General features: G+C 49.0%; 1 protein-coding gene across 9 annotated transcripts in view; it reads right to left on the bottom strand.

The window, feature by feature from the left end:
* Positions 1-3,299: 3,299 nt before the first annotated feature.
* KIF1C (kinesin family member 1C) overlaps positions 3,300-13,629 on the bottom strand; it is a 29,616-nt gene continuing 19,286 nt past the window's right edge. For all 9 annotated transcript variants that reach the window (XM_053568199.1, XM_053568202.1, XM_053568200.1 and 6 more), the window contains 5 exons: positions 7,906-7,989; positions 7,331-7,517; positions 7,127-7,199; positions 5,889-6,503; positions 3,300-4,522 (listed from right to left, as the gene is read on the bottom strand). In XM_053568199.1, coding sequence (XP_053424174.1) covers positions 3,839-4,522; positions 5,889-6,503; positions 7,127-7,199; positions 7,331-7,517; positions 7,906-7,989 — 1,643 coding nt within the window. In that variant the 3' untranslated portion in view covers positions 3,300-3,838. The remainder of the gene's footprint in view (positions 4,523-5,888; positions 6,504-7,126; positions 7,200-7,330; positions 7,518-7,905; positions 7,990-13,629) is intronic.

The raw sequence follows: 13,629 nt of genomic DNA, 5'->3' as shown, positions 1-13,629 counted from the left end.
TCTTCTGGTACAGGAAGCAGGACCTCAGTGACACCCACGGTCTCCAAGATGATGGTGCAAGCAGCATGTGATTTGTCAGGAGTGGTGGGTCTTCATAAGTAGAAACTATCCATGGTCCTGCAGAACCAAAATGGCATCAGGTCGCTACAGACACTAAATCTTTAAAAGGGAAAAGAACAATTTCAAACGAACCAAATTGGAAGCTATAAATATAGAAAGGCATAAGTGGACTGTTTGGGAAAAAAATACATTGAGATCTCCAAATTTGTTCAAGATACAAAAATTCCAGGTAACAGAACAAAATGTCCAAATGAATAACCAACAAAAGGAAAAGAAACCTCCAAAGAAAGAAATGAAGAAGCAAACTGAATTTCCAAGAAAACCAAAGGTGAATTTGTAGAAATGTCAAAATTGAGTGAGCTAGAAAATTGGCAGATTGGTTGGGGTGTGGTGGCTCACGCCTGTAATCCTAGCACTCTGGGAGACCGAGGCAGGTAGATTGCCAAGGTGGGTAGCTCACAGGTTCAAGACCAGCCTGAGCAAAAGGGAGACCTTGTCTCTAAAAATAGCCAGGCACTGTGGCAGGCGCCTGTTGTCCCAGCTACTTCAGAGGCTGAGGCAAGAGAATCGCTTGAGCCCAAGAGTTTGAAGTTGCTGTGAGCTATGACACCAAGGCACTCTACTAAGGGCGACAAAGTAAGATTCTGTCTTAAAAAAAAAAAAAGAAAAGAAAAGAAAGAAAAACTGGCAGATTGTTTAGGTGACTTTGCATGATTTGTGGGCCTCAGAAGACACCCACAAAATAGCAGCTCTCATTTCTCAGGGCAACTTGGGAGAGACCAGGTGGCTCACAAAATATTTAAGAAAACTTAATTTGAGGAGAAGGCCATTGCTTTCTAGGAGAGCTGATATCTGATGGAATCTGGACTTTAGTTAGGTTGACTAGACTGAAATCCTAACTTTGCCATTTAACTGTATGAATTTGGTCAACTCATCAATTAAACCTCAGTCTTCAGGAGATGGGCAAAGTGGCATGCACTTGTAATCCCAGCTACTCGGGAAGCTCAGGTGAGAGGCTTACTTAAGCCCAGGAGTTCGAGTCCAACCTAGGCAACATAGCAAGACCCTGTCTCTAACAAAAGATAAATAAACACTAGGGGGGAAAACTCAATGTCATCTGAGAAAAATGGAGACAGAAGACCTCCTTTACAAGGTTATTTCAAGGGCTAAATGAAATGGGTGTGGTATGCTGCCAGATGTAGCACAGATAAGAGACTAATGGGCTCTTCTCTGAATAAAATATGAACAAAATTCTTCCACATTTTTAAAGATTGACTTGGAAGACTGAAGAAGTAGATTTTAAAAATGGTAGATAGGGGCGGTGCCTGTGGCTCAGTCGGTAAGGCGCCGGCCCCATATACCGAGGGTGGCGAGTTCAAACCCGGCCCCGGCCAAACTGCAACGAAAAAATAGCCGGGCGTTGTGGTGGGCGCCTGTAGTCCCAGCTACTGGGGAGGCTGAGGCAAGAGAATCGCTTAAGCCCAGGAGTTGGAGGTTGCTGTGAGCTGTGTGAGGCTACGGCACTCTACCGAGGGCCATAAAGCGAGACTCTGTCTCTACAAAAAAAAAAAAAAAAAATGGTAGATAACTTATGCAGCCACTGTCACTGCCACACACAAAAAGGGTAGTTAATAACATATTTATATAAGGCAGGATCTTTAGGGGAAATAATCCAACTGTTTTTATTGAGACTAGGTCTTATTCCGTTGCCTGGACTGGAGTGCAGTGGTGTGATCATAGCCCAGTGCAGCCTTAAACTCCTGGACACAGTGATCCACCTGCCTCAGCCTCCTGAGTAGCTAGGACTATGGGTTTGCATCACCACACCTGGCTAACTTTTCTATTTTTCTGTAAAGACAGGGTTTCGCTATGTTGTTCAATCTGTTCTTAAACTCCTGGCCTCAAGTGATTCTCCCACCTCAGCCTCCCAAAGTGCTGTGATGACAGGTGTGAGCCACTGTGCCTGACCCCAACTGTTTTTTTTGTTTGTTTTTTTCTTTGGCCAGGGCCGGGTTTGAACCTACCACCCTTGGTATATAGAGCCGGCACCCTACTCCTTGAGCCACAGGTGCCACCTAACCCCGACTGTTTTAAACTAGCAAGCAATCTTTCCCATCTCGACTACCACAGCACTCGTATCACTCAACTTGGCTGTGACCTGCAAGGAACTTCGCAGTCTGTCATTTTCTTGCTTACATTTAGTCTACCCAACCAGATTATGAACTGCTCAGGTAACACTGTCACCAAACTGTCCATTACTTTCCAGATCTGGGTCACTGTCAACAGGTCTTCCAAGACCAGGCAGCCAAAACGTGCCAAAATACAAGCAGCCAGCATCAGGGGGTGGGAACCAAGAGTAAATTTAATCGTACACTTCCTTTCCCAGAGCCATGGTTTGGCCACAGTTGGGATATCTATGGTTTGGCTGCTTGCACCTCAAGACTGACCTCAGGAAGCTGTGAAAAAATAGCTCAAAGTTTCAAATGGGTGGAAGTGTTTTCCTGAGAACAAGATGAAAACACAGGGATTCCAGAGTTTGGCAAGCTGAAGGCAGAGCAGGGATACAATCTAATCTGCAGAAGCTTTATGAGATGGCATTGTCACGGGCTTTTTGCTCCAACCCAAAACATTTAAAAAAGCATGCAGCATCCCTCTTGAAAAGTCTTAAGACAAATAAATACTGCCCGTGGGGGAATACTGAATGCACTCTGCCAAGAGGCCAGTAACACAACTGGGATGAAAATAATCAGATAGGTACAGTGAGCTTGCCCAGTGCATTCAGATAGGTACAGTGAGCTTGCCCAGTCATTCACTAGCCCAAGTTGTGGCTTCTTGGGAGAACTTTCAAGCAAGTTAACTTTAACACAGCATCCCCCTGTAATCCTTAAATCCTTCCCTGTTGGCAACCATCAGCCAGTTGCTGGTGGTCCCTCTATCTCACTTCGCACCCCTCCCTGTCTTCTCTTTCCAGGACATGTTAGGTGTGAGGGACAGAGATGGAGACTCCGGGTAGGCTAAAGGAAAAGAATGGGTTATACATTCTGGAGAGAAGAGACATAAAGTTCAAAGTATGGGAAAACAAGATGGAATCTTCCTATATCTTGATCTGGGGGGTGACTATATGGGATCACACATATGTAAAAATTCACTGAGATGTATGCTTAAGATCTGTGCATTCTACTTATACATGTATAACCTATGCCTTTATTAAAACCCCAAAACAAATGAGCCACAAGCTACCTGTTTGCTATCCTTTATTAAAGGGCCCCACACCACTGTGGGACTCTAGCCAAACCAGTCAGGTTCCCCCAAATATAGCAGGAGGCCTGGAAGGGGAGGGGAATGACTTAAAGATCTTGCCACACCTCCCTGGAAACAGAAACCCACCACAGACAGACAGACAGGGGCCAGGGAGAAGAACTAGCCTTACTCTCTTCTCTCCTCTTTCCCCCCTCCCACTTGAAAAGAAAGTCAAACACTGGTAAGTGGCACCCCAGCCCCCCACCCCACCCATAGCAGCGTTTGTGGGCCCCTCTCTGCAAGGGGCACCCGAGGCAGCTTTCCATCCCTCTTTCTTCACTTTGGTTTGCTCCTGGCAACTCCACGCCCTCTTCCTTCCCTCAGCCTCCGGCTCAGTCTCCCTAAGTCTTCTATCACCTACGCGGACCTTCTCTCTCATCTCCTGGGCCTCCCTTCCCCAGCGCTTCTGGGGCAACGTCTTGGGCATCTTCCCTTCTCCCAATGAGGGCCCCAGCAGGCCCTCTGCCCCATGTGAGATTCACACGGCCGCCCCACTCTCCTTGAGGTCAGGGGCTGAGCGCTGCCGTCTCATTCGAGGGGGAGTTGTGTATGGGGGGTAGCGGGGCCCTGGGGGCCGCTGGGCTGGGTAAGGTTGAGGCTGCTGGGGATAATAGTTGTGCTTTTTGGGCTGGAAGTGCTGGGGTTCGGGTTGTGCAGAAGCCCCTCCCCGGGATCGGCCCCCTCCGTCCAGGGAGTTTCTGCGAGGACGGTGGGATCTGCGGGGACTCGGAGGCCTGCGGGCAGGGGCGGCTGGAACAGGAATGACCTCCTCAGGGGGTTGGGGTGCAGCTGGAGCCTCCCCACTCCCCATTCCTGGCCAGGACTCCCGATGCTGGGGGTTGCTCTTGAAGGGGAAGCGCAGCTTGCAGTCGTGAGGGGGCACAAAGCGGGCTGGGGGCCTGCGCAGCCCCCCTCCCCGGCCACCAGAGCCCTGCAGTCCCTGTAGCCGTAGCTGCTCCTGCTTGAGCCAGCGAAGGCGACCCCGACGGAAGGCAGGGTCCTCCTCCATCAGCCGTGACACCCGCTCCCAGCTTGACAGGGGTGGTGACGGGGGTCGGGCTGGGGGCGCACGGTCACTGGGGTCTGCCTCCTCTACCGCTTCTGATCCTTCCGGTGTGGCCCAAAGTACCTCTCCGGCTTCTTCACTCTCATCCTCATGATCCTGGAAGGGAGAAAGGTTGAGAGACAAGGAGAAACATAAGAGAACTGAATCCTGAGGACCTGTGGACTCAAAAGGTTAAGTTAGAAGGACCTGGAGAGAAGGAAGCTAGAAGAGTGGTGGTTCAGGAGCACAGGTGAGAGCCAGACCACGAGTCAATCCCAGGCCTGCCACTTCCTAGCTGTGGCTGGATCTTTGGCTTTTAACCTGTCTGTGCCTCTGTTTCCTCAGCTTTAAGATGATGTCATTAATAATGATGTCTGATGCATAGGGTTGTAAGAAATGAGTTATATTTCAGATGAAGAGAGCAGGGAAAAATAGGAAGGCAGCATGGGGTGGCTGCACTGGGAATAGACAGGAGAGATTTTTAAGTTGTCATTTCAGTGGCCTGCAGAAGGCTGGGGGGCCAAACTCTGTGGCTATCTGGGGGAAAAGTGTTCTTGGCAGCGGGAACAGAAGGTGCAAAGGCCCTAAGACCATAGTTTCCCCAGCAAGGATCAAGGAACAGCAAGGAAGCCAGTGAGGCTAAAGCAGACTGCACAAGGGGTGAGGTCCTGCATTCAGAGGCAAGCCTGCAGGAACCATGAGCTACAGCTGGTAAGTGACTGCCTCCTCTCCCCCAGGAGAAAGCCGGACTAAAGCAGAAACTTCATCTGTTGTTTCATTAAACCCCAGTGACTAGCACAATGCCTGGTCCATAGTAGGCACCCAAATATTTGTTGAGAGAACCATGCAAAACAGGACTAGGTGATAATACTAGCACTCACAAGGCTATATGAAGATTAAACAAGAAAACACACAGAAAACATCAGCTACCACAGAGTAAATGGTCAACTGGAGGGGAGGGGATGGTTACTTAAAGAATACAGACAAGCAGTACTTAAGAATTATATACTTGATACCAGTGGTTCTCAAACTTTATTATACTTTAAAAGTATGTGGGAAGATTATTATAAATGCAGATTTGTCCCCAAAGATGTGGATTTCAGTAGCTCTGGGATAGAACCCAGGAATCAGCATTTTTAATTAGCAGCCTGGTGTTGTGAGGCATGTAATTCATAAACTATACTGAGAAAAATCTATGCTATGCTAAACACAACTTTTTCTTTTCTTTTTTTGAGACAGAGTCTCACTTTGTCACCCTCGGTAGAGTGTCCTAGTGTCACAGCTCACAGCAACTTCAAATTCCTGGGTTCAAGTTATCCTCCAGCCTCAGCTTCCCAAGTAGCTGGGAATACAGGTACCCACCACAATGCCTGGCTATTTTGAACACTTTTTCAAAGAGGGGGAAAGAGGGTCTGAGGTTCCTAAAGGGAAGAGCTGAGAGAGGGGAGGAGGGGAGAGAGCGAGCCAGGCCAGGGGCCCCCACCTGGGCCAGGGGGATGACCCTCTCCATGCGGAGCATGCGGTCCCTCAGGGCCTGCAGCTCTCGGTCCTTGCTGCTGTTCTGCAGCTTCACCTCCTGCAGAATCCCCGTCAGCTTGTCGATGTGGGCCCTGAGGTCCTCCACCTCTGCCCCGCGGGCTCCCTCTTCACTGCCACCGCAGCCACCTCCACCTCCTTCCTCCTCGCCCACCGTGTCCCAGACATCCCGGGCCACAGCCCTCCAGGCATCTCCAGGGCCCTCTGGCTTGCCATAGGTGCGACACAGCTCCCGCATCTTGAGGGCAGCCAGGGCCTCGATCTCGGCCCGCCCATGGCGGAAATCGGCCAGGGCCACTTCGTAGCAGATCTCCTTCACTGCCTGCATCTTCAGGTCAGCCATCGTGGCCCAGTGGGGGTCTTTGCCCTGTAGCCGCCGCCGCTGGGGGATCTGATAGACCCTGCGAGGTGCCCGGCGCTTGCCACTGCTGGGCAGGCCACAGCGCTTGACGATGGTCTGCACTGTGGTGGGGGGCAGCTGCTCCCGCAAAGACGAAATCAACCGCCAGCTCTCCTCACAGGAGCGCTTGTCAGAGTCGTCCCCACTGTCAGAGTCTGCATACTGGGGCCAGAGAAAGAGGGAGAGAGGAGGAGAAGGCTAAGGACATAAGCAGCCCATGAGTCCCAGCCCAGAGTGTCCCCACGACACCAGACATGTCCCCTTCTGAGCGCCTAGGTTAAAGTCTGCTCTATCTCTGTCTGACCGCAGCCTTAGGCAGACTGCTTAACCTCTGCTTCTTAGACAATGAAGCTCAGGACAGTATCTACCCCACAGATGTGTTTTTAGGATTAAGTATTTAGAACAGTGGCTAGAACAGAGAAAGTGATCTAAAGTATTAGCTGCAGCTAATCAAATCTGAAATTCTGTACAAAATGTGAAAGTCCATTTAAAGACCAATTTTAAGTAAACAGCAACATGGGTGGTGCTTGGATGAGGTGGATACAGGATCAGTTGGAGTCTAGGAAGCCCTGGTCACCTGGGAGGAGCTTGTGTTCCCTACAGGCAGCAGTTTTCTCCCCTGGTCACGTTTCTGGCCTGGCTTTCTCCTCCCCGATGCCAGCCCTCCCCTCCCTCACTCTCGATGCCCACCTCCCTCTCTGACTCAGAGGACACACAATGAAAGCAGAGCGGGGCTCCCAGCGTGACCACACACCAGCCTATCCCTGCCACTGCCCACCCCTCACCAGTCGCTGCTGCTCCAGCAGAAGATCAGCCTCCTCCTTTTCTTTCCGATACTGATTCTCCAGATCCTGCAGCCTACAATTGGGCGGGGAGGGAAGGAAGAGCCACCTCAGTGGGGTGTCTGACAACAGGAGGAAGCTGGGGTCCAAGAGCCTAAAAGGCGGGGGGCTAGAGGGCCACAGGGTACACAGGTACCCCTCTCATACCTCTTCTCCATCTCTAGCTTGATGTCGATGCCCTGCTGCTCCAGCAGTTCCTTCTGGGCAAAGTTCCAGTCGACGGGCTCAGAGGGTGGTCCTGGGGGTGGCGGGACCCCTCGTTCCCGTTCTAGCCGCGCCTGCTCCGGGTGATTAAAGCGGAAAACGTGGTTCTTGCCCATCACAATCCTATTCCCTAGAGAAGAAAGGACAGACAAGTAGATATGCTCCCCCATAGCAGCAAACCCATCCCTACAGTGAAGGTGTACAGGCCTCACAGTCCCAGGTGCCCTGACACCCTCTCTGCTATCACCCGAGTCTAAGAGACATCATAGAGCCAACATCCCATGGCCCTAGGAACCACCCCAGCCCAGTGAGACAGAGGGAATCAGGGGAGTTTGGCATCCTCTTCATGCTTCCCTGGGGCAGCAAGAGAAACCAAGACCTAACTCCCTCCTCTCTACTCCCCAGCTCCTTTTTCACAGCCTCGTGCTCTTTCTTATTCATTCCCTGGGATGCACCCAGAAAGCCCTTCCCACGTGCAGCCATGTCCCAGAGCCCTCACTCTGAAACATGTCTTCTACCTGACTTCAGCACCAGCGGCTCCGTCACAAGCTTCCCGTTGACATATGTCTCAGCCCCTTCACAAGGCTCCAGTGTGACCACCACTGACAGGAGGGAGAGAAAAGGGAAGGATGAGATCTGGGTGAAGGCTGGTCATGCACAGATTCCCAGCTTGCATTACCCCCCAAACCACACATGCACCATCAGTCCCACCCCCAGTACCTGTAGGGGTGCCATGGCCCCTCTGGTGGAAGGCAGCACAGGAAAGGAAGAGCAGAAGGAGGGTTAGAGCCCTGACTACAATTTCAGGAGCCTCTGCAATGGCTCTCTACTCACCCACCACCATCCTCCCCAGCAGCAGCTTAGAAAAATTCTCTAGAGGATTTGTTCCTCATATTCAATTGGTTAGAGAGCCTGTCATTTTTGCCTTCCAGATGTCCATTCCTACTTTCCCATTCCTGGCGAGGCCTGGATTCCTGCAGTAGGCTCCTAGCCCACCTCTCTGTCTGATGCATCTTGCAAACTGCCACCTAACTTACCTCAAGCCACAGCATATGACAAGATAAAGTCAACCCAACCCAAAACATCTATGGAGGTGCTCCTCAGTACAAATCACTGAGCCTGCTGCTTGCTGGGGATATGAAGATGCACAAGGACACTCCCTGCCCTTAAGCAGCAGTGCCTGTGTAAATTGTCACCAAGGGACCATCATGTCCCAAAGACCCAGGCTCTGCGTCTCCTTAGCCAGGGATGCTGAATAAGTCATCTAACTCTTAATGATCTTCCACAAAATGCAATAATGAAGTCTTTCTTTCTTTCTTCTTTTTTTTTTTGAGACAAAATGTCACTTTGTTGCCCTGGGTAAAGTGTCGTGGTATCATCATAACTCACGGCAACCTCAAACTCTTGGGCTCAAGTAATCTTGCCTGAGGAAGAGTCCTGAGTAGTTGGGACTTTAGGTGCCTACCACAACACCCAGCTACGTTTTCTATTTTAGCAGAGATGGGGGTCTCATCTTACTCAAGCAATCCACTTGTCTCGGCCTCCTAGAATGCTGGGAATGCAGGTGTGGGCCACTGTGCTTGCCAATGAAGTCTTTCTTTAAAGAGTGGTTAAAAGGCTGAAATAAGTGAACCATAAAATAACAGGCAAACATAAGCTTCTATTTATGTTTTAGAGATGAAGTTTCTACTATCTCCCAGGCTGGAGTATAGCAGGGTCATCATAGCTCATTGGATCCTCAAATTCTTGGGTTTAAGTGATCTTCCCATTTCAGCCACCTGTGTAGCTGGGACTACAAGTGTATGCTACTATGTCCCACTAACTTTTAAACATTTTTTTAGAGATGGGGTCTCACTCTCTTGCCCTGGCTGGCCTTGAGATCCTGGCCTCCAATGATCCTCCCACCTCGGTTCCCAAAGAGCTGGGGTTACCAGTGTGAGCCACTGTGCCCAGCCTAATTCTTATTATTTATACTGAAAGTAATAGAGAAATAAAAAAACCAGAATGATATTGGAAAGGATTGGGAACTGCTAATGCTGTGGAAGAACAAAGAGAGCAAAGAACTCAGTTCTAGAGGACTAGAAATGAGCCAACGTGTGAAGGAAGAGGATGGGCAGAGAGCCAAGGGCATCACCGTGGCTCAAAGGAACAACAGTGGAGAAGGTGGCAGCTGAGGTGGCAGCGGGATAAGATGCGGGTGGCTATAGTGGGCACCAGTCTAGTTCTATCTTTACTTCTGCAATTCCCACTGTGCCCCCAAATTCCTCCATTGATTTTGCAAATATACTATACTCTTACTATTGGCCAGGCACTATTTTATTAGATCTTGGAAATACAGCAGAGATAAAAATCTCTGCTCTCATAGAGCTTACAGAAAATCTAAAGTCATTGGAGTCTACTTCCTTTTTTGTTTAATTCCTACTTTACCCTGCTGACAGGGTCTTGCTCTTCAGAGGCATCATCATAGCTCACAGCAACCTCAAACTCCTGGGCTCAAGTGATCTTCCTGCCTCCGACTCCTAAGTAGCTGGGACTACAGGCATGTGCCACGAGGCCCTGCTAATATTTGTATTTTCTATAGACCATGGATCTCGCTATTCCCTAAGCTGTTTCAAACTTCTGGGCTCAAGCAATCCTCCCACCTCAGCCCCCTAAAGTGCTAGGATTATTGGCACAAGCCACCGTGCTGAGTCCCTTAATTCTATTAGTTTTTAAAAAGCAGATAACCTAGGCAGGTGGATAGCTTGAGCTCAGGAGTTCGAGACCAGCCTGAGCAAGAGCAAGACTCCATCTCTACTAAAAACAGAAAAACTTGGGTGGTGCCTGTGGCTCAAAGGGGTAGGGCACCGGTCCCATATGACAGAGGTGGCGGGTTCAAACCCAGCCCTGGCCAAAAACCAAAACAAATGAAATAACATAAAAATAAAAATAAAAATAAAAATAAATAGAAAAACTAGCTGGGAGTTGTGGAGAGCACCTATAGACCCAGCTACTCGGGAGGCTGAGGCAAGAGGGTCACTTGAGCCCAAGTTTGAGACTGGTGTGAGCTATGACACCACAGTATTCCACCCAGGGTGACAGAGTAAGACTCTGTCTCAAAAAAAAAATAAAGGCAGATACCCTAAAATCCCCTCTAAGGGAAGAAATAGGTATTATGGAGAGAAAATAAGGCCAAGTGAGGAGATATGATGACTATTCCAGACTGGCCCAGGCAGCCTTCTCCTGGACCTAGAGCTTACAGCACAGCCCCCAGAGGCTACCCTACTGTGTTCAAATCCAGTTCCGTGGTTTTCTGAGGTCTTAGGCAAACTACCTAACTCCTGAGAACCTTAGTTCCCTCACCGGCGAGCTGTATGAGAAAACACATAGGTACATAGTAGATGGTCAGTAACTACTAACTATTTTTGTACACCCATACCTCAGTCTGTGCTGCCCCAACCTCTTGGCCTGTCTCTGGTCAAGTCTTTTTTTTTGAGACAGAGTCTCAGTCTGTTGCTCTGGCTAGTGTCATGGCATCATCATAGCTCAGAGCTACCTCAAATTCCTGGACTCAAGTGATCCTCCTGCCTCAGCCTCTCAAGCGGCTAGGATTATAGCACCTGCCATGATGCCTGGCTAATTTTTCTATTTTTATTTATTTATTTTGAGACAAGAGTCTCATTATGTCACCCTCAAGTAGAGTGCCGTGGTGTCACAGCTCACAACAATCTCAAACTCTTGGGTTTAAACGATTCTCTTGCCTCATCCTTCCAAGTAGCTGGGACTACAGGTGCCCGCCACAATGCCCAGCTATTTTTTTTGGTTGCAGTTGTCATTGTTGTTTAGCAGGCACCGGCCAGGCTCGAACCCACCAGCTTCGGTGTATGTGGCTGACACCCTACTCACTGAGCTATGGGCACCAACCCCATTTTTCTATTTTTAGTAGAGATGGGGTCTCACTCTTGCTCAGGCTGGTCTTGCATGCCAGAGTGCTAGATTATAGTTATGAGCCACCGCACCCCACCTCTGGTCAAGTCTTAAATCTGCCATTAAGAACAGAGGCCCAGCTGGACTTAAACCTTACAGCCCCTACCTTTTGGGCATGGAAACATCAGTTGTCTTCACTGTGACTTATTTCACAGTCTTGTGCACAACTACAAGGGAGCTCCTTGCCAAAGGACTGGCTCTGCAGGCCTTGTACAACTTTGAAATCTCCCCCAGCACATGGCCTAAAGTAACCACAAAACAGGAACTCGGCAATAATTCGCTGGGCTGAACTGATTCAACAGTTTTCAGCCTCAAATGCCAGAAACATTTCCTGCCACTGAGTACTCACACCAGACCATAACAACTGCCTTCACCTGCTGGCCCTGAACAAACTAAAACCCAACATGTATGACTTTAATCTGACTGTAAGCCACACCACAGTGTCTTTTCTAATTTATAAAAGTGCTGACCATGCACGCCCACGTCCCTGTCCCCTCCAAGGCATTAGGCCAGGCAACCTTAGTTTTCATGTGCACAAGGCTCAAGGTTTAAGCTGACAGAGCTTATATGCACCACGTCCTGCCTCCCCACTCAGCTCATGTTCACAGAGCTCAGTTTTGCTAGGGCCTATTTGAATCCAAGTCATTCCCCTTTTTAAAAGTGACCAAATCGGCTCGGTGCTTATAGCTCAAGCAGCTAGGGCACCAGCCACATACACCAGAGCTGGCGGGTTCAAATCTAACCTGGGCCCGTCAAACAATGACAACTACAACCAAAAAATAGCTGGGGGTAGTGCCTGTGGCTCAGTGGGTAGGGTGCCGGCCCTATATACTGAGGGTGGAGAGTGTGAGCCCAGCCCCGGCCAAACTGCAACAAAAAAATGGTCAGGTGTTGTGGCGGGCACCTATAGTCCCAACTACTCGGGAGGCTGAGACAAGAGAATTGCCTACGCCCAGGAGTTGGAGGTTGCTGTGAGCTGTGATGCCACAGCACTCTACCGAGGGCAACAAAATAAGACTCTGTCTCTAAAAAAATAAATAAATAAAAAATAAAAAAGATAGGTATTGTGGCAGGTGCCTGTAGTCCCAACTACTTGGGAGGCTGAGGCAAGAGAATCGCTTAAGCCCAAGAGTTTGAGGTTGCTGTGAGCTGTGACATCATTGTACTCTACCCAGGGTGACAGCTTGAGATGCTGTCTCAAAAAAAAAAAAAAAAAAAAAAAAAAAAAAAAAAACAATTGATCAGATCAGGTGACCTTAAAAAAAAATACAGGGCTCGGCGCCTGCAGCTCAGTGAGTAGAACACCAGCCACATACACCAAAGCTGGTGGGTTCAAGCCCAGCCCGGGCCTGCTAAACAACAACAGCAACAAAAAAATAGCCAGGCATTGTGGTGGGTGCCTATGGTCCCAGCTACTCTGGAGGCTAAAGCAAGAGAATTGCCTAAGACTGAAGAGCTGGAGGTTGCTGTGAGCTGTGATGCCAAAGCACTCTACCAAGGGCAACATAGTAAAACTCTATCTCAAAAAAAAAAAAAAAAAAAATATATATATATATATATATATATATAGCTTGAAGTTCTTTTGTTGGTATGTCTATAGGTTACTACCTTCACCTTTAGGGTTTGTGATTCTTCTCTTTCTCTTTTCTTTCCTTTTTTCTTTTTTGAGAAAGAGTCTCACTATTTCGCCCTCAGTAGAGTGCCATGGTGTCATAGCTCACAGCAACCTTGAACTATTGGGCTGAAGTGATTCTCTTCTTCAGCCTCCCAAGTAGCTGGGACTATAGGCACCTGCCACAACACCTGGCTATTTTTTGTTGCAGTTGTCATTGTTGTTTAGCAGGCCCAGGCTGGGTTCAAACCCGCCACCCTTGGTGCATGTGGCCAGAGCTGTAACCACTGTGCTATAGGTACCGAGCCTCTTTTTTTTTTTCTTTTGAGACAGAGTCTTACTCTGTCACCCTGGGTAGAGTGCTATTATGTTGTAGCTCACAGCAACCTTAAACTCTTGGGCTCAAGTGATTCTCTTGCCTCAGCCTACCAAGTAGCTACAACTTCAGGCACCCACCACAATGCCTGGCTAATCTTTCTATTTTTAGTAGAGATGGGGTCTTACTATTGCTCAGGCTGGTCTCAAATTCATGAGCTCAAACCATACACCCATCTCGGCCTCTCAGAGTGCTGAGATTACAGGCGTGAGCCACTGTGCCCAGCCAGGTTTGTGATTCTTAAAAGTTTTTGCTGCTATGGCCATTATGTCAGCTAAACTCTCTGAA

The sequence above is a fragment of the Nycticebus coucang genome, chromosome 18 (assembly GCF_027406575.1).
Source record: "Nycticebus coucang isolate mNycCou1 chromosome 18, mNycCou1.pri, whole genome shotgun sequence".
NCBI classification, from domain to species: Eukaryota; Metazoa; Chordata; class Mammalia; order Primates; family Lorisidae; genus Nycticebus; species Nycticebus coucang.
This window is presented reverse-complemented; position numbering and strand designations above follow the sequence as displayed.